This window comes from Zygotorulaspora mrakii, chromosome 4, assembly GCF_013402915.1.
Source record: "Zygotorulaspora mrakii chromosome 4, complete sequence".
Taxonomy (NCBI): Eukaryota; Fungi; Ascomycota; class Saccharomycetes; order Saccharomycetales; family Saccharomycetaceae; genus Zygotorulaspora; species Zygotorulaspora mrakii.
Window position 1 is genome coordinate 456049 of NC_050722.1, and position 18358 is coordinate 474406.

General features: G+C 40.8%; 7 protein-coding genes across 7 annotated transcripts; 3 read left to right on the top strand and 4 right to left on the bottom strand.

The window, feature by feature from the left end:
- Positions 1-654: 654 nt before the first annotated feature.
- Positions 655-3846, bottom strand: VAC7 (Vac7p; the record flags this gene model as incomplete). Its single annotated transcript, XM_037288360.1, has 1 exon — positions 655-3846. The coding sequence occupies one exon, from the start codon at positions 3844-3846 to the stop codon at positions 655-657; it is 3192 nt and encodes a 1063-aa protein (XP_037144255.1).
- Positions 3847-4945: 1099 nt separating this feature from the next.
- On the top strand, positions 4946-5791 carry POR1 (porin POR1; the record flags this gene model as incomplete). The annotated part of the gene is made up of 1 exon (XM_037288361.1): positions 4946-5791. One exon carries the CDS (start codon positions 4946-4948, stop codon positions 5789-5791), a length of 846 nt encoding a protein of 281 aa, XP_037144256.1.
- A 515-nt stretch (positions 5792-6306) lies between these two features.
- Positions 6307-11334, top strand: NUP159 (FG-nucleoporin NUP159; the record flags this gene model as incomplete). Its single annotated transcript, XM_037288362.1, has 1 exon — positions 6307-11334. One exon carries the CDS (start codon positions 6307-6309, stop codon positions 11332-11334), a length of 5028 nt encoding a protein of 1675 aa, XP_037144257.1.
- Positions 11335-11446: 112 nt separating this feature from the next.
- HIS5 (histidinol-phosphate transaminase) lies at positions 11447-12598 on the bottom strand (the record flags this gene model as incomplete). Its single annotated transcript, XM_037288363.1, has 1 exon — positions 11447-12598. The coding sequence occupies one exon, from the start codon at positions 12596-12598 to the stop codon at positions 11447-11449; it is 1152 nt and encodes a 383-aa protein (XP_037144258.1).
- Positions 12599-13581: 983 nt separating this feature from the next.
- OCA2 (Oca2p) lies at positions 13582-14100 on the bottom strand (the record flags this gene model as incomplete). Its single annotated transcript, XM_037288364.1, has 1 exon — positions 13582-14100. One exon carries the CDS (start codon positions 14098-14100, stop codon positions 13582-13584), a length of 519 nt encoding a protein of 172 aa, XP_037144259.1.
- Positions 14101-15604: 1504 nt separating this feature from the next.
- HG535_0D02400 (uncharacterized protein) lies at positions 15605-16567 on the top strand (the record flags this gene model as incomplete). Its single annotated transcript, XM_037288365.1, has 1 exon — positions 15605-16567. One exon carries the CDS (start codon positions 15605-15607, stop codon positions 16565-16567), a length of 963 nt encoding a protein of 320 aa, XP_037144260.1.
- Positions 16568-16707: 140 nt separating this feature from the next.
- On the bottom strand, positions 16708-17421 carry RHO3 (Rho family GTPase RHO3; the record flags this gene model as incomplete). Its single annotated transcript, XM_037288366.1, has 1 exon — positions 16708-17421. The coding sequence occupies one exon, from the start codon at positions 17419-17421 to the stop codon at positions 16708-16710; it is 714 nt and encodes a 237-aa protein (XP_037144261.1).
- Positions 17422-18358: the final 937 nt, after the last annotated feature.

Sequence of the window (18358 nt, forward strand, 5' to 3'; positions counted from 1 at the left end):
CGTGTGACTTCACTAGTGACTTCTACTCGAGCCTTTCTTACTACTTTTGGTTCTTCTGTCCTCCACAAAGTGTTCTTCAGTGCTTATGCCCACCAGTAATATTGGATAGTTGACAAAACAGAATAACGAGTACTGCTACCTAAATTCTTGATCTTTCATAATACATATCTGATCTGTTTCTTTTTCTAAAACATTTCCAAATTTGTTTCGAATTTTTACGTTTTGGGTTTTCTCCTGGTACATATTGAGAACCGGCTTGATATCGAACATCGAATGGAACAAACCGGCCTCGCTGAATCTAAAAAAAGCAAGAGAGTGACGAGCCGTAGAAAACGCTGTTGGCGGACAGGATTCAGAGTTGCCGAACAATGCTGCTGGACACATGATAGCTATAGAACTGTTGAAGTGGAATCATCGAACTTTGCTGCTGAAGTTTGAGACCCATTAAGTCTCAATTGGTCGAGCTCAGGACTTGTTTCTGGTGCCCCCGAGAATGCCACGGTTGTCTTGAAAAACGTAGCGGCCTAGAAGGTGAAAACAGAAAGAGCAAATTTAGTTATTTAGACGTATAGAAACATTTCAATATTGAAATTTACAGGATTAAACTCCCATGTGGTAGAATGCTGTGTACAAAGGACTGATGACAGCCACCCATCACAACAAAACTATGGGGGAAGATGTGTGTGATGTATTTTGATCATCATCGTCTTTATCTGGATGCACTTCGACGCTTCCCTGCACTGCAATAGATTTTTCACTTCTGAAAAACGGGATTTTGTATTTCATATTACCTCTGAAAATCAAGTCATAGTCGTGTTTGATTAGAGATCTCCATTTTTTTGTCTCATCATCTTTGTCTTGTCCAGGTGATAAAAAACGACTCTCGTTGTCCTCGGGAGAATCGAGCTTTGCTCCGGGGTCTAATAGTTTGACACTTGATACACTAACATCATAGTTTCTTTTGATGAAGCCGCCAGCGAACTTCAATGGGGTTTCCAGTTTATAAACGGTTCCAAGTTTCAAAGTCTCCATTGCGGGTGGCTTATCTTCATCCTGCAGCTCTTTGGTCTTGCCAATATATGCACTTTTAGCAAAAATGTCCAAATTTACATCCTGAATCTGCAATACGAAAAACCCTGGATTGAACGCTGTGGCCGTGATATCGAACAGTAATTCATCCGCGCTCGATAAAATATTATCTATAATGATAATATTAAAGTCCTGTAGCTCTTTATTAGTTGCTAATAGGAAACCCAGGATAAATCCCACCGTCAACAGCGAAACAACAACAAATGTGAAATAGATAAAATGCTTAATTTTGGCCCATGAAGATTTCCTCGTATAGAAATTGTGAGGTGAGTACCCTAGCGGATCTCTCAAGAACTGCTTTTTTGGTTGTAATGAAGTGTATTCATTAGCATTTGGATTAAATGGACCGTTGTGACTGTAAACCCCATTTGGTTGAAGTGTGGATGGTAATGTACCAAAATATCTACCCTGTCTGTTCAGGTTCGAATTTGGATTGATGTTGCTATTGCTCACATAATCGTTACCATAAGAGTAGTTATAATAGTGATCATCCTGATTATCATCATCTAATTCTTCATCATCGTCATCTTGATCATAGTCTGAAATTTGGGGCCTTGCTTCCAAATCACCTCGATGATTATAATAGAACATAGAACGCATATCATCTTCATCGGCCTCTTGATCAGTGCGTTCCTCTGCTACCTCCTGTATTGCGCTTGTATGCTCAAAATCTGTTAAATCGTGACTAGCACGTTTGAAATCATTGAGATGATTGTTTTCCATATAGTTTTTGAGTCTATCATCTCTTTTAATGCTGTTTGATGTTGTCGTCATTAGATGTCCATTTGATTGCTCGATGTAATCCTCAAGATTAACATCATCCGGTACTCCAGAATACCTCCTCAATGGAGCTCCGTTGGCATCAAATAGTTTTGACGCAGTAGTTCTTAGGTTCCTCTTACCATTATTGGCCGGATTGATCACTGCACTGCTGATACCATCAGAAGACGGTGCCTTGGTCCTTGGGACGGCTGCTTGTGATGATGTAAAATGCCTTAATGTGGAGTTGGATACTGAGGGTTTTCTCGAAGTTGAGAATGCATTGTTATTATTATTAGTATTATTCATACTGTTATTGTATAAATTATTACTCGTATTATTATTATTATTATTATTATTATTATTATTAGTATTAGTAGTGTTATTAATATTATTAGTATTATTACTGTTGCTAATTGGAGCATTAGAATTGATGTTATTCGTACTATATGTGTTACCGTTCCTATTCCCATTCGTAACCCCTATATTGTTAGTACCTTTGGTCAATGAAATTAAACTCATTCTTTTATCAGGTGATCGTGGTTCCGAAACAAATGACTTGACTGACTGCATATCGATCTGTCGACTGTTGCTATTATTGTTGGAATTCACATTATTATTCTGGCGGTTAGATGAACTCATACTTTTTAAATCATCTGCTTGGGGGGCATTTGTACTAGTGTTTGCCAGTGAACTTGTTGGCATACCCGTTAATACATTGTTCATAGGCGTAAACTGTGGAGAATTTACATTTTTTGTAGATGCATTCAGAGGAAGTGCACCCATGCTTGTGTGTCTTGTATCTTTAAGTCTCGTTAACAATTTTGCATTGTTGTTTAGAACAGGAACACTCATTTTTGAAGCAATACCATGGTTGACTTGCTGGCTCTGTGATTGATCGAGCTGCATGTCAATTCGTATTGGTGTCACAGTATTTTTCGTAGAGTTTGCTGCAGATTCATAGATAAAAGTCTCCTCAGAATCACTTATTTCATTTTCTCCAACAGCAGAGGCTAGTCTGGCCGCGAATACATCGGCTTTCGTTTGCTTATTCGTTGCATCTAATTCGTGATCAGAATCTTCATCACCCGCGCGATGACCGGAAGAAGAGCGATGCCGTACATTCAAAGGGTCTTCGTTGCTATTCGTCGACGATCCGGCCTTATTCGAACTTGTATTGTTATTATTGTTATTGCTATTATTGAGCGCAAGCGAGTTTGTAAGGGCATTGTTGTCTTCCAATAGAATTTCTCTGGAATGCATCAGGGGAGCTTTTGATCGTTCTAGCGTCTTGGAAGATTTCGAATCGATTGCTGTAGCTGCCACCGGAAGCATCAAAGGCGTGGGTACGGCCGAACCATTCTTGGACGAATGATTGGATATGCTGTGCTGAAGAGTGTGATTTTGACTGCTGTCTGATTTTTTATGAGCATCTTCCGAAGACGCCACCAGCGCGGAATCCCCATCTTTCTTAGATCCAGTTGTCGAATGCTTCGGTACTTCCTCGGTGTCTCTAGCCTTTTTGCCCTTGTGTGACAGGGACGAATCTATCAGCAAAGAGCTCTTCTTATTCCTCAAAGACGTCTGCGTTACGTGAGGCGATAGCGGGTTGAGATCTATCAGATTAATGTTGGTGCCAGGGACAGTGCTGCCCCCCACAGCTCCGTCGCGCACCAACAAAGGCTTAGATCCACTAGCCACATGAGACTGCGACTCAGGCAAACCATTCGTGTTGCTCTGCGAACGTCTCTGTCCCTGCGAATTTGCCAATCCTCCCTCATCCAGCGTAACGCTCTCAGCATCCGCAGCCGATACAGCGGCGCCAGCCGCTGTACCAGCTGCGTTGCTGCTACCAACCCCGCCAGCCCCAGCCCCAGCCCCAGCGTTCTGCTTGACAGACGACGGCCTGTTAGCCTCCGCAGTCGACATCAGTAGGCTCGAAACTGGCGCCTCTACCGTTTCCGTCTCCACTGTAATTTTGTGATCATCTTCGCTCATGGTCCACCTCTCTGCACACTTCCAAGAACCAGGTCACCCAAAACACGATCTCAATATCTTGAACAACCAGAATACCGATATTGATATACAACTTTCTGCTTACTGGTGCTATTGTGATTCATGTAATATTGCATCTACTTCCCACTTGGCGGAAAAATGCGCGCCAAATGATGATCATCACCGCTCTCGCTAGCGCTCTCCCTTTAACCAAGTCACTGTAAACCCGACGACACAATAGCTTCCAAAAATCCATCGCAAGATCTGGCACCAGACGCTTCTCCTGCTTACCACACTTCTAAATTTGGTATTTATTCTCTTTTCGGAAAGCGGACAACTGGCAAAAGCAAAAAACGCTGCCAATGCTCGTTGAGTGTTGATCGTAACCAGACCCGTCTGCAGGGTAATCACAGAGATCGATCGTTACCCGGGTACCTAAGTCATATCCCCCCTTTCCACCACTCAACATCATACCATACGGCAGAGCCAGCGGCATTTGAGCCCCGCGTTCTCTAGAATGTTCCACGCGACCAGCAGCCCCCCGGACAGCAGGTGTCTCCCGGACACGCGCTCTCTCACCGCGGCGTATTGCGAGATCGGCTAATGCCCAAACTCGCATGTGAAAGAGAGAAAAAAGGGCGGACAAAGTGCTGCATTATGCTTTTACTGGAAGCCAACGGCGGTAATACCGTGCAGAACGACAGAACGACAGAACGGGAAAAAATGTAGCTGTCTCGATCCGCCTCGGTCTGTTGGGCGAGCGTCTTTCCGATGTTTGGTGGGCGTGGGCGGCTTACGCTTACGGACAAATCCCCAGTAATTGACGCACACCTAGACAATGATAATTGAGCTCTAAATTCAACAGTTGTTAACAGACAAATTGGAACACGTTTAAATTGTGGAGACGTGAAGGTGTTTTGTACGAAGTGCGTTTCCACCAGTATATATAAGGACCGTGTGACGCCTGGAAATATACATACTGCTGTGAACCAATATAGATCTTGATTATTCCGTCTTACTTGTGTTTCTTGCTTGTTTCTGAATAGATAGAGTTCGGTTCTTCTGGCCTTAGTTTAATATATTCATACAATCTTTCATAGCAATGGCTCCACCATTTTTTTCCGACATCAACAAGGGTATCAATGATCTATTGAACAGGGATTACTATCACAACAGTGTTGCGGCATTTGATGTCAGCACGGTTGCCAAGAACGGTGTCAAGTTCAATTTGAAAGCCAAGCAGACCGTGAAAGACGGCCCACTTGCCGCCGACGTTGAGACCAAGGTGTCTGACAAAGCGACTGGGTTGACTTTGACCCAGGGATGGTCCAATAGTAACAATTTGAACACGAAGATTGAGTTGACTGACTTGACTCCTGGTTTGAAGAGCGAGCTGGTTACGTCTTTGGTGCCTGGTGTTTCCAAAGCAGCTAAGTTGAATGTCAACTTTGTGCAGCCATTTTTCACTGCTAGAGGTGCGTTTGATCTGTTGAAGGGTCCTTCATTCGTGGGAGACTTGACTTTGGCCCACGAGGGTATTGTCGGCGGTGCCGAAATCGGTTATGACATCACCGGCGGCTCTTTATCTCGTTATGCTGTTGCATTGGGTTACTCTGCTGGCGATTACTCTCTGGGTCTTTCCGTTAACAATGCTCAATTGACTACTGTATCGTTTTTCCAAAAAGTCAGTCCAATTTTGCAAGTTGGAGCTAAAGCCGTTTCCACTCCAAAGCAATTGGCCAACGTCAACATCGAGTTCGCTACCTTATATCTGCCTGACGCAACTTCTCAAGTGAAGGCCAAGGTTGCTGATTCTGGTGTTGTTGCTTTGGCTTACAAGCAACAATTGAGACCTGGTGTCACTTTGGGTGTTGGTGCTTCGTTCAACGCCTTGAGCCTATCTGAACCAGTCCACAAATTGGGTGGCTCTTTGTCTTTCTCTGCCTAGATTCTGGCAGGACTTGCAAGAGGAGGTGTGTGTGCTTAATAGCCCACGCACCATATAATATGTTTAATAATTTAAATACCATTATGCTGTAATTAGGAAAAACTTACCCAGTCCTTATCTGCATAGAGATTAGGCAGTAGATTCAATCTACCTCAATTATATATTCTGTTCCTTAGCGGGTAATAGATCTTTTTCTCCAAGTGCATGGAATACATGAGTATAATTCGTTCTTTTACAAAAAGCGCTTGGCAATGTCCCTTAATAGTTGCATTTGATGGAGTGCGCTTCAGAGCTTAAGTTGCTTGTTGTAGGAGCTTAGCGGAGTGCTTACCAGGTAGAGAGACGTCTGTACTATAGCAATTCAGCTGAATCGATATCACATGTCACGAAGGCTTAAAGTGCCGACTATTTACAGTACTTTCAAGATTGAAAAGTAAAAATGAAGGAAGGGCTAAACCTCATCGATAATTCAAACTATTGTAAGACCGATCTGTGGGGCCACCAGTAGTCCAGACATGAGCACCATAGGTGAAGAGATAGGTACGATAACTTCGGAAAATTTCGGCTTCAAAAAGCTGGGACAATCAACTATTTTGCCCTCATATGACGAGAAAGTACCGTTTGCTGCATTACAAAATTTTGATATCTCAAATACGAATAATAGATATGTGGCAGCTTCTGCTGACAAAATTGTTATTGGCGAACTTCAGCTTTTGAGAGACTTTATACAAAATGACTCTCATGATGATGCGTCATTTCTATGGGAAAGCAACTTGCGAGACATCATTTTGGTCAAGATATTTTCGAATGATACAGTGATTGCCATTCTTAAAAATGGTACTGTGTATTCGGTAAGCCTCAGTCGCTTAGGTGATTTAAAAGAAGTTCATAATTTCTCTCATGGCATCGTCCAATCGTTCGCATCAAAACGACAGAACAGGGGATTCGTCCTGGAAAGCAATGGAACGCTGCATACGTATGATCCTGTCAGTGGCGAAACTCATAATATATTAGATTCTGTTGCATCATTTGATGTATTCGATAATGTCATTTATACCTTTGGGAAAGACTACACAATAAGGGCACATAGTTTGGAGTTCAATGATGGTAAGGTAGAGTTAAAATATGAAGTCAACACCCCAACCGAGATGGTAGAAGAATTTCATGACCAATATTTTCCTTTAAGCATTAATGTCTTAGACACAAATCACTTTTTACTCGTTTACGGTTTACTTAATTCAGAATCTGACGATGAAGTAATATATGACCACAAGATGTTTATCATGAATAATTCAAGCACTGAGCCAATATTTCAAGAATCCTTTGATATTACACCCGCGTTTGGCTCGGTACTACGGTATCCAGCTTATTATAATTTGAGGTTATTTGATTTAGTACCGGAGAGTAAAATCACTAATATAATTACTTCTTCCTGCTCAAGCGAGGTTACCATTTGGGATTCGAAAGAGGTTGTACAACCTTCTCAAGATAGCGAAAGGGCGGTTTTACCAATTAGTAAAATAACAGATAACGATACAAACCCTGTCGGAATAGCACTTGATATATCAACGACTGGAGTCATCGCAAATCCTTGTCCAGGCGTTGACGTTGTGGAGGAACTACCATTAATTTACATATTGAATAATGAAGGAAGCGTGCAAATCGTAGGATTATACCACTCATCTGCCATCAAGCAAGGGAGATTTAACATTAATGCACTTAGAGAGTATACCACTGAAGAGGAGGTAGAAGAGGAGAGAGTGACCTCAAATGTATCGGATATGTCTGTAAAAAAGGGTGATGATGAGGGCCATTCTGATAGAGATTTCTCGAAGTTAACCTTGGTAAGTTCTGTAGATGTTGAGACGGGAAAGTCAAACCCTATTCAGAGGAGCACCCCTCCAAAAGAACGTCAAGCAACAGACACAGAGGGGCCGCTCCTTTCTAGTACTGCAAGTGGAAAGTCGTTCTTCGATGGCGATAAAACGACCTGCGCAACAACATCCATTGCAGGTTCTCCTGTAAATACAAAAGAACAGTCAGATATCAACAAAACATTCATCGATAAGCAGTCAGAAAATTCGGGATTTGGTTCTACGTATGGCAAACCAGCATTTGGAAAGACAGAATTTGGTAAGGCAGAGTCAGGTCCAACGGTTGGAAAACTATCATTCGGTAAAACAGCATTGGGTGCCACGGAGGCTAGCTCACCATTTGGCAAACCATCATTTGGTAAGACAGAATTCGGTGCCACGGAGGCTAGCTCACCATTTGGCAAACCATCATTTGGTAAGACAGAATTCGGTGCCACGGAGGCTAGCTCACCATTTGGCAAACCATCATTTGGTAAGACAGAATTCGGTGCCACGGAGGCTAGCTCACCATTTGGCAAACCATCATTTGGTAAGACAGAATTCGGTGCCACGAAGGCTAGCTCACCATTTGGCAAACCATCATTTGGTAAGACAGAATTCGGTGCCACGGAGGCTAGCTCACCATTTGGCAAACCATCATTTGGTAAGACAGAATTCGGTGCCATGAAGGCTAGCTCACCATTTGGCAAACCATCATTTGGTAAGACAGAATTCGGTGCCACGGAGGCTAGCTCACCATTTGGCAAACCATCATTTGGTAAGACAGAATTCGGTGCCACGAAGGCTAGCTCACCATTTGGTAACCCATCATTTGGTAAGACAGCATTCGGTACCGCAGAAGCTAGTCCGCCATTTGACAAAATGCAATTTGGCAGCCAAGAATCTGGTTCAGCATTTGGCAAGCCATTATTCGGCAAGACAGGATTTGGCTCCACGGAAAGCAGCGCATCTTTTGGCAGTTTAGCATTTGGCAAGACACAGATTGGTGGCGGAGGATCCGGTGCAGCATTCGACAAACCATCATTTAGGTCCACGGAAATAGTCGCAGAGAAAACTAGCTCACAAGATGAAAAACCGTCACTTGGCAGGACAGAATTCAGCTCCGCGAAAGTAAGTTCGCCATTTGGCAAGGCGCAACCTATTAGCGCGAACTCAGGCTCAACATTTATGAAGGCTGAGCTTGACAAAATGCCATCCAGTAGTACGGATACATCTTCATCCGATAATAAAGACCATGCTCCGGTATTTGGCAAGCCAGAGTTTGGTAAAGCACAATTTTCCAACGCGCAGTTTGATAAAGAATTTGGAAAATCAGGATTTCGCGGCAACTTACCCAGTTCGCAATCGGACTCTTTGAAAGCAGGAAAGCAACCTTTTTCAGGCTTTGCAAGCTTCAATTCTCAAACAGGTAAACTGGACAACCCATTTCTTTCCTCTTCAAATTCTCCTTCACCCTTCGCAAATCTTTCAGATCTTTCTTTGAAAACAAGTGAGAAAAACCTTAAAACTGCCCTGAATGATAAGGGTGAGGAAGAGGTTGATTATAGTGAAGTTATTCCAAAGGACGCGAATGCAGAAGGTCAGACCGTTCCGGTCCAGAACAAACAAGCATCCGATGAAAAGTCGTCCCCAATAGCAGAAACTGCGGATAAAAACGTAATCACAAATGAAAAAAAGTCGATTGAATTAAGGAAGATGGGTACATCAATTAAAAAAGAGGAAGGTAATATGTCTGAGCAAGATCAAGATCTGAGAGTAGAGGGAATTGAGGAATCGCAACCAGAGTATGAATCAGAATTTAAAGGAACAGAGACAGGGTCTGAGATGCAAAGTGTCATCTCGAGTAACTCACTTGCTAATGATAAAGCCGAACTTCAGGACAGTGAAAAAGGTGAATCAATACAGGACAGCGTTGTGAACAGGGATCTGAGCGATAATAGCAGTTCTACTAACGAGGAATTAACAAATTTATCTGACAGCACGATAGAAGATACTGCTTCACTTACAAAATTATCTAACAATGACCTCACTAAAGAAAATTCCATTTCTTCAATTGCAGCCCGCTTGAAAGATAGCGCCAATATTCTAGAAACGGGGTCCACTATCCGTCAATCTAAAGTGAAATCTGATGTCGATAAATCACTATCTCCATCCTCTTCTTTCAACAATGATATGAAAACCTCTTCTAACTTAGGTTTCACCTTTAAGAATATGGGCAGCACTAAGGAAAGAAGAAAAAATTTGATTTCAGAAACTAATGCGGACACTAATAACTCATATAGCACTATTAAAGGCGCGTCTCCAGTAATATCTGATACGGAAAACTCAAAGATCAACCCGGAAGTTCATCAAACGGTGAAAGAAGGCAGTTTCATGAGAAATGACGATCCAGCGCATATCAGTAACAACTATTCAGAGCAGAAAGAAAAACGAGAACACTGTACGTCTACAATTGCAGGACCCAAACATGAAAATAGCGGTGTATTCAAAACGGAAGTCGCGAATGCCAAGAGCTCAAAACAGAAAGAAAGTGCAGACTTAGAGGTCCAGAAAAAAGAATCAAGACAACAATCAAATTCCAAAGATAGCAACAGTGAAGAGTCTTATGATGCTTTGGACGACTTCACGCAAGATGAGCTGGAAAGCGCGATGGATAGTGATCAAGTTACTTACAATTCTGAGAAACAAAATACGGATAAAGAAGTTCAAACAACTGAAGTATCACTGGAGGAAGCTTCTACTCAAGCAGTACCTAGTATCGTCTCTCAAAGCAATCAGACCAACCCAATCAAGTATTGCGATTTTCAAGTCCAGGCATTCGAAAACAATGAGGTGCATTTGGCAACGGCTCACCTACCGCGCCCATTAAAAGAGTATTTGACAGGGGCAATGCTGGGCCAAATAGAGTATTTCTCACAAAACCCTACTACACGGTTGATTGAAAAGAGCTACCACTTGCTCTGTGCCGAAATGGAGGTTCTTTTAGATAACATCACGTTTTTGAATGAGTTCCTGCAGGATCAATCAATGAATAACCTTTTCGAGCGAACTGTAGAAAGTTTGCCAAACCTTTATACTTGGAGGTTAACGGAAGCTAGGAAGTTCCAAGACATTATGACAGAAAAAGTGGCAAACTTTTCAAACGTTTCAAAGGTTCAGACTGTATATGAAGAAATTTCCAAGCTAACCAACGAAGATTTCAAATCCCTTTCAAATGAAATTAAGAGATGTAAGGAGATCTATGAACAATTACAGTATAGCGAACAAAACATAAACATTAATGGATTAAGAGATCATCAGTTGAAGATGCGGATGCAACTGCGAGAAAAGATGTCTCAAGTTTATACAAGACTCGATAACGTTGAAAAATCATTACAGGTACTAAAGCTATGCACTGTTCAGAAGGATAAATTAGGAGGAATTTCTCTTTTTGAAACATTATCAAGAGATCTTTCAGGGCGTCAGAATCTGCTGTCAAACATTGAGCGTTTAAGGGAGGAGCTTCATGATCTGAAGGTAGGTGAGTTATATGTCAAAGAAAAGAAAGAGAATGATACACCACTGATAAAAGGCGAGATGGAAACTCTTTCAATTGTAAATGTCGGTCTAAGTCTACACAATAAAAAGGAGCTTGGAAATATCCTAAAATACCGATCTCTCGATATATAAATTCGCCATTTGTATATCCCAACTTTTGTGTTAATAGTTTGGTATCAACACATAAAAAACTCTTCAAAGTGAAAAAAGATGTATATACGATACTTTTATTCAATTTCTATAATTAAGCTGCTGTCAATTCGGCTAAAATCTTTGAAAACTCTCTGAAAAGTATATCGTTTTCTTCAGGTGTTCCAACTGTTATACGTAAACATCCCGAGCAGCCTAATTCATTGCCCCTGAACCTGACGACGACCTTGGATTCAGTAGCTAACTTGTAATAAAGTTTCTGTGCGAGCTCATTATCACCATCTTTGATCCTGATCATCAAAAAGTTGGCATCCAATCCACCAACATGTTCATCATCAACGTTTTTCAAAGATGTTAATCGCTTCAAAAGGCGAAGTTTCTCTGTATTGATTTTCTTGGCATTGTCTTCCATGGCCTTCAAACTACTATCTTCAAAAGCCTTCAAAGCGAATTCAGATGTGCTTGAAGAAATATTATATGGTGCTTTCATTGCGTTTAATACACGCGACATTTCTTTGGACGAAAACGTAATACCCAATCTTATGCCAGCTAATCCAAACGATTTGGATAATGTTTGCAAGACACATATATTTGGATATTTATTGACTAGCGCCGCTGTAGATCCACCGCTGAAGTCAATGTAGGCCTCATCGACAACAACCATTCCTTTATCCCAACTTTGTAACAACTGTTCAATTCTACTGGTTTCAATCTTGGCACCAGTTGGATTTCCAGGGGACGTAAGGAAAACAATTTTTATCAATGGGTCCTTCTTCAAAAGATCATGTACAGCATCCGTATTCATTTGAAATGAGTTATCCTCCACTATCAATGGGCATTTAACGACTTCGACATCGTTAATGCTCGAACTGACAGAATACATTGAATATGTGGGTGGAAGAACTAATATTTTATCTTTTCCAGGAACACAGCAAGCTCTAATGAGAGCATCGATGCTCTCATCTGACCCAACACCAAAACAAAGGTTCTCAGCCGTTAGTTCTTCCTTGATATTGTCGCAGCTGTTTGTTTTATTACGATATTCAGCTATAGCATTTTTCAATTGGATTTGATGTGGATCTGGATAGCGATGCAAAGAAGTATTTAATAGTGCCTGTGGGACTGGACCGTGTGCATTTTCATTTGCATCCAGAAGGATACCCTCTTGGAAATCGTCTCTTGCACATCGGTAAGGTTCTAAGTTGTAAATCTTAGGCCTGACTATATTTTGAAGGTCGAAAGCCATTTTAAATCAATGTTGCAGCTGTTCTAGTTGTTTCTGTGCCTATAGGTATAGCTTTGTTTAATTTCGAGAGCTATTTTTCATTTTCTTTATATACAACGGGCGTTATTCAACATGACTCACAAGATAGCTTCCTCGACGTTGTCGTCTTCCCATATAAGGAGGCCGTACGACCAATGTAAAATTTAAACTCTAGCTAAAACTAAGCCAAAAATGAACCTAACTAGAGGCCCTATTGCATCTAAACAAAATCCAGAAAAGAACTAAGGCTGTGCTGAAGAAAGTCAGAAGCATGCCTAAAATCAACATGACGGAGCCTGCAGCACTTCCACTTCTCTAAAGTAATACATCCAAGAGGCCACATTAACTTATCGTAATAGATTTAGGCTTGATTATGCTACACATCTACCTCTCACCCGTCGGCACATTAAACTGCTATTTAATTGCTTAAAGTGGAAAAATTTTCACGAGCATGCCAATAAAAAGCGTTTTTATACTAGAAAGGCACATACCCCGTTTCATTAGAGCAGAATACCCAATTTGAATAGTTCAATTCATTCTTGTTTGTACTCTGTCAATCATTTTCTGCACTTCGTACAACTGATAGCTCAATTTGTTGAGTTCCTGAGTGATAGACACGACTATGTGAGACTTCTCTCCAGAGACTTGTTTAATAGTTCAATCAGAAAGTTCCATCTATTTATTAAATGTGCGACTTTGCACCAATGTTGAATCAAGTATTGACTATCTACTTCCGAATCGAAATGTATTCATTTTATCAAATTTCTGGTAATACTAGAGACCAGAAGGTAAAATTCCAGTCTATTGAACAGGTGCATACTGTAAAACTGCACAATGGAAGATTTTAACAGGGTTGCAAGTATTTGAATTGTAAATCTCCCGTGAACTATTTAGAAAACCGTGATATTAACCGACAGAGGGAGGTTAATCAAATTTGTCAAGTAACCGACGGACATATTTAGTACTCAAAATATAGCAAATCTTGGAACCTTCTCTTTCGGTACCTTGAGACAAGTTTCGAACATTGTTACGTACTCCATGTCGGCTTCCCCTTTGAGGCCACCTGAGAAGATTCCGTATTCCTGATATATTCCCGTAAGTGACCAGCCCTGTAAAACCTTTCTAATGATACCTACTACGACGCCAACTCTGTGTTTGCCCTTATTCGAGTGAATCAGGATTGGATAATTATCGATGTCAAGAACGAGCTTTAGTACTTCGTTCATACGTTCATCTACAGCTGGATCACGGCACGAGTCCATGAATATGTTGTGAAATTTGATATTTTCTGTGGCCAAGAAATCTTGATATTCTTGTGAGAGCTCTTGTTTATCGCCGACGTAAATAATGGTTCGCAGGTGAAGTTGGTCCCTAATAAAGGGAAAGTTTAAGGGCATTGGATACCCTGATCTATATAGAGACACATCAGTACTCACTACTGGAGAAAAGCTTAAGGGTGGAATGTAGTTTGTGGACTCTGGCATCTTTATTGTGCTTTTTGTAGCTTTTTTCGAGGTATTGCGAGGAAAGAGCGATCTGTTTAAATCAGGCCTGCAAGAAACAAAAACAACAACTTGTATTCAACAAAGGAACAGCAGGACAAAAGGAGCCACCCTGCTGTATAATATCGAAATATAAAGGGAATCGTGTAGATAGTTTACAAGCGGCATTATTCATGAGATGCATCGGGAACGAGTACGGGTACCTCCAATACCGCAGAGCAGTTTGGCTTGCCCATCTAGTTCAATGCAGAGCTGATACCATAGCATCAGCACATTACCAGAAAAGTTAATCAGTTTGATGCGTGTCGTGAAATCTTTTTATTAGGGTTTTCAATTTATGTTCTTCCACCATGTTGGAACGCATCTGTTCACCATTAAAGGCCAATAATTGGCGCAAATGACAGACCTTATCATATGTGTCATTAAGAAATTGACTACATTTGATTTCCACGCTTTATTCTTGGAAATCCATTTTTATTTATTAACACCATCATGAGGGTGTATCATTGGCCAGTAAAATGTGAAGTTCCTGACATCCTGTCGCTTGGTTTTCATACATCAGTCAAAATTCCTCGGTATACTCAGCGATTCCGATATTAGAAGTCTGATATCTGCCTACTTCTGGCCTGATCAGCACAAGGATCCCATAAAATGAACCTTCCCACCAAAAACTCAAGCCCCGAAGCAGCGACTCTCTCACTGTCGTCATTAGGTTGATCGATATGCACTACTATGTCAATATCACTTGATTAAATTGGCTGGAAAAGGTCTTGTGTAAAGTTAGCTGGCCTAGTTAAATGTGTTGGTGTCACCTGCGCTAGGAATAACATCAGTGTCATATATTCACGTCATCTTATGAGCAACAAATATTTCCGTGCCTCCTTTTGCTCTACTAAGCAAGCCTACTCGAGTCTCAAACAAATAACAGACGTTCCGTAATTTTCTGCAAATTTAAGCCGATTGCAGGAATTCAAAGTAGAATAAAAAGCTCTCTTTTACGTTTTGCTACAGACAAGGGTTCACCAACTATTTCCAGTGTGTCAGTTCCATAGGATATGGTTTTAAATGTTGCTGACAACTCAGATGAGCTCAGCTTTAGTATTATACTATTTCTGAAATATTTCAACGCCGTTCATTGCACCTGATAGGTTAGTTAAGAAGAGTAAGTGTATGGTGAAAAACATGAGAATCGTCTGTGTATGTGATGCTTGTTGGAGTGCTATTATATAGTTCAGGAAACTGAAATGACCGCTCTAACATTCGAATATATGTTCCGGCGGTACGCTGATATACACGTTTCGTAGGTTTTATTCTTTTTGATTATTTCTGTTTTTCTTTGTTTAATAGTTTCTTTATATAATGCCAAATCGGGCAATGCATCAAAGATTCTTTTTCGGTATTGAGGATTCTAAATATATATCAGCACAATTGTGGGACACAATTACAACAAATGGAATAGAGTCGGTCACTGAAGTCGTGGCATGAAATGTTGTCAATTATGGGTGCCGCAAGAGATTTACCAAGGCTGTCGACTTCTAGAGCGACTTCAGCTGCTACAAGCGCCGTCTCCTCAAGTACAAGGACTTCCAGCTCTTATACGGCAACTGTGACACCACCCTCCCCTTCAGGAAATCCTAATATATTTCATAGTGATAGCAGACCCGATGGAACTGTTTTCATAGCGGTTGGAAGTATTGTGGGAGCGATTATCGCTGCTTTGTTTCTATGGTGGATCATTACAAATGTAATATCTCGTAGAATTGCGAGAAAAGCATTGTATGGAGGTCTAGAAAGTCAATCAAAAGGCCACGGAAGCTCGCCGCTTGAGTATAGCTATGGTGATGATAAGGACATGTTTCTTCCATTGAGAGGCTTACCGGATGCGTATGAGGAACGCGCCTCCAGATCTAAATCAAGACTATTTGTAAATGGCGGTGGCAGTGACAAAAGTAATCTAAGGGATTCAACTTCGTGGGATTCCTTACCTGAGTTTCAGCCCGACGCACATGATCTAAACCCGGTTGAAAAGGTGAATGCTATTCAGGATAATGTTTTCAATCACTATAAGAGGAATTCACTTTTCGTTTCACCAGTAATGGAGGTTCTTCAGCAGCAACAACAGCAACAAACAAACAGATCACGAGCAACAGAATCTGAAAATGACTCAAAAACATGCCTATCTTCCTCACTGACACCACCATCTGGCGAATTGAATAGACCTGAGAGGGCTGCTTCACCTGAGAGAAAACTGAAAAAAACCCCAGGAAATGACTATCACAAAAGAAACGGTTCGACACTTGGTATCACTCCAGTTGATTCATCCGTTAGTCAGTCAAATATTGCCAGCAGCGATTCTAGCACAAATAAAAAGAATGGACATAGAAAGCAAGTGCCATCAATGTACTTAGAAGACATGTTGGAAGGAAATGACAAGCTTAATTTACAGTAGACAAGCATTTATCTATTAGCTATATATATAACTATGGGTTAGCGAATATAAAATTAAATAGAGACTTAAAATATTATCACTAATTATTACCTAAATTCAATTATTTATTAATTTTTTTTATCTTATTCTCTTTTACCAAGCTACATAATTGAACAGCTTGAGTCCGATTCTTCCTTTTTATTATTCTTCATTTCATCTGTTAATACTACTCGAGCGGCTTCAGTGAACGCTTCATTGACACCTCTATTGAACTTTGCACTACATTCCAAGTAACGCAAAGCGCCAATTTTCTTGGCCATTGCCAATCCTTCTTCATATGAAATATAGTCGTTCTTTGCGTTATTCATACCAGAGTTTGAATCACTGAGGTTATTCTTCATATCAACTGTATCAGGCTGGGATCGCTGTTGTTGAATCACAGCAGGGTTGATCGCTTTGGCATCATTATCACTGCTTCTCAAATCACATTTTAAAGCAACTAATACGAGTTTAATACCTTCGCAGTGATCAGCTATTTCACCAACCCATTTGTGTTGCACATTTGCCAATGAATCACGAGAGTCAACACTGAAACATAACATAATTGTATCAGTGTCAGAGTAAGAAAGTGATCGCAATCTATCAAACTCCTCTTGCCCTGCCGTATCCCATAAAGACAGTGTTATATGTCTCCCATCAACAAAAATATCATGAATGTAATTTTCGAAGACCGTTGGCTCGTAAACCTCAGGAAAATATCCCCTGGTGAAAACATTTAGTAATGATGTTTTACCACACGCACCATCTCCAAGAATCACTATCTTCTTTTCAATAGGCTTCTTAGAACTGCTTGACGACCCACAAAGAAACGACATCAAGTTATTGCGTACACTTGATCAGGGTCCACTTGCAACAACACTTCAAATACCGAATCTTTCAAGATATTATGATTTTGGCTATTGATTTGACACCAAATACTTCATTTTTGGTGTTGTTTATTTTTCTTTTAGGATGAGGCTGCGAAAATCAAAGGGACAAAAACCGTTACCCGCAATATATCACCTAAAAAACAAAGAAACCCACTTTTACGATAAAAATACGCTAAAGAACAAAGTAAATGTCAAAGCCAAGGTCATAAAGGGTAACCACTGGCGTACGCACATAGCTGGCTCCTTAAAACCCTACTGCCAGGAACGGTTATGTAGCATGTCACGAGATAGCAGCGTAACTCGTTACCCATTTTTTTAGACATTGAATCATTGAATCGAAGGTAACAGTGGGCGGCTATCTTCAAATTTTACAACAAATATACACCTGTTAACAACAAGCAATGTGCTTTTATGTCATTTTTGTTATGACTGTGGCACCCCGTTGCTGCGTTTGGTTCAGGGAGGCGCAAAGAATAGGAACGACAAGGTTAAGAGGACCTGACATTAGTCATGACATTAGTCACGATGCCTTAGCACCCTTTATGCTTACTGCCGACCTCCAAGGCCGCACACGTTATGTTGTTTTCCGCCTGATGTCTTTGTTGAGAAATCTTCTGTTGACTGTCAGCTTTATTCAAGGTTTGGGTCGTCGTTTAGAGCGCTGCGGTCCAAACAAATTCGGCGAAAAACAAAGGTACGGCTATATTGTTAACTCATGTGGCTTATCGAGCGTTTACAAATTTCAATGCTTGACCAACATAATAATTCAGAATTATGTTGGCATTAATATGATATGATTTTTCTATATTGTTGGGCCGCTTATTTTTAGTGTAATTGGATTAAATGGTGTTGAGATATCAATATTTGATTTTTTCATTTATAA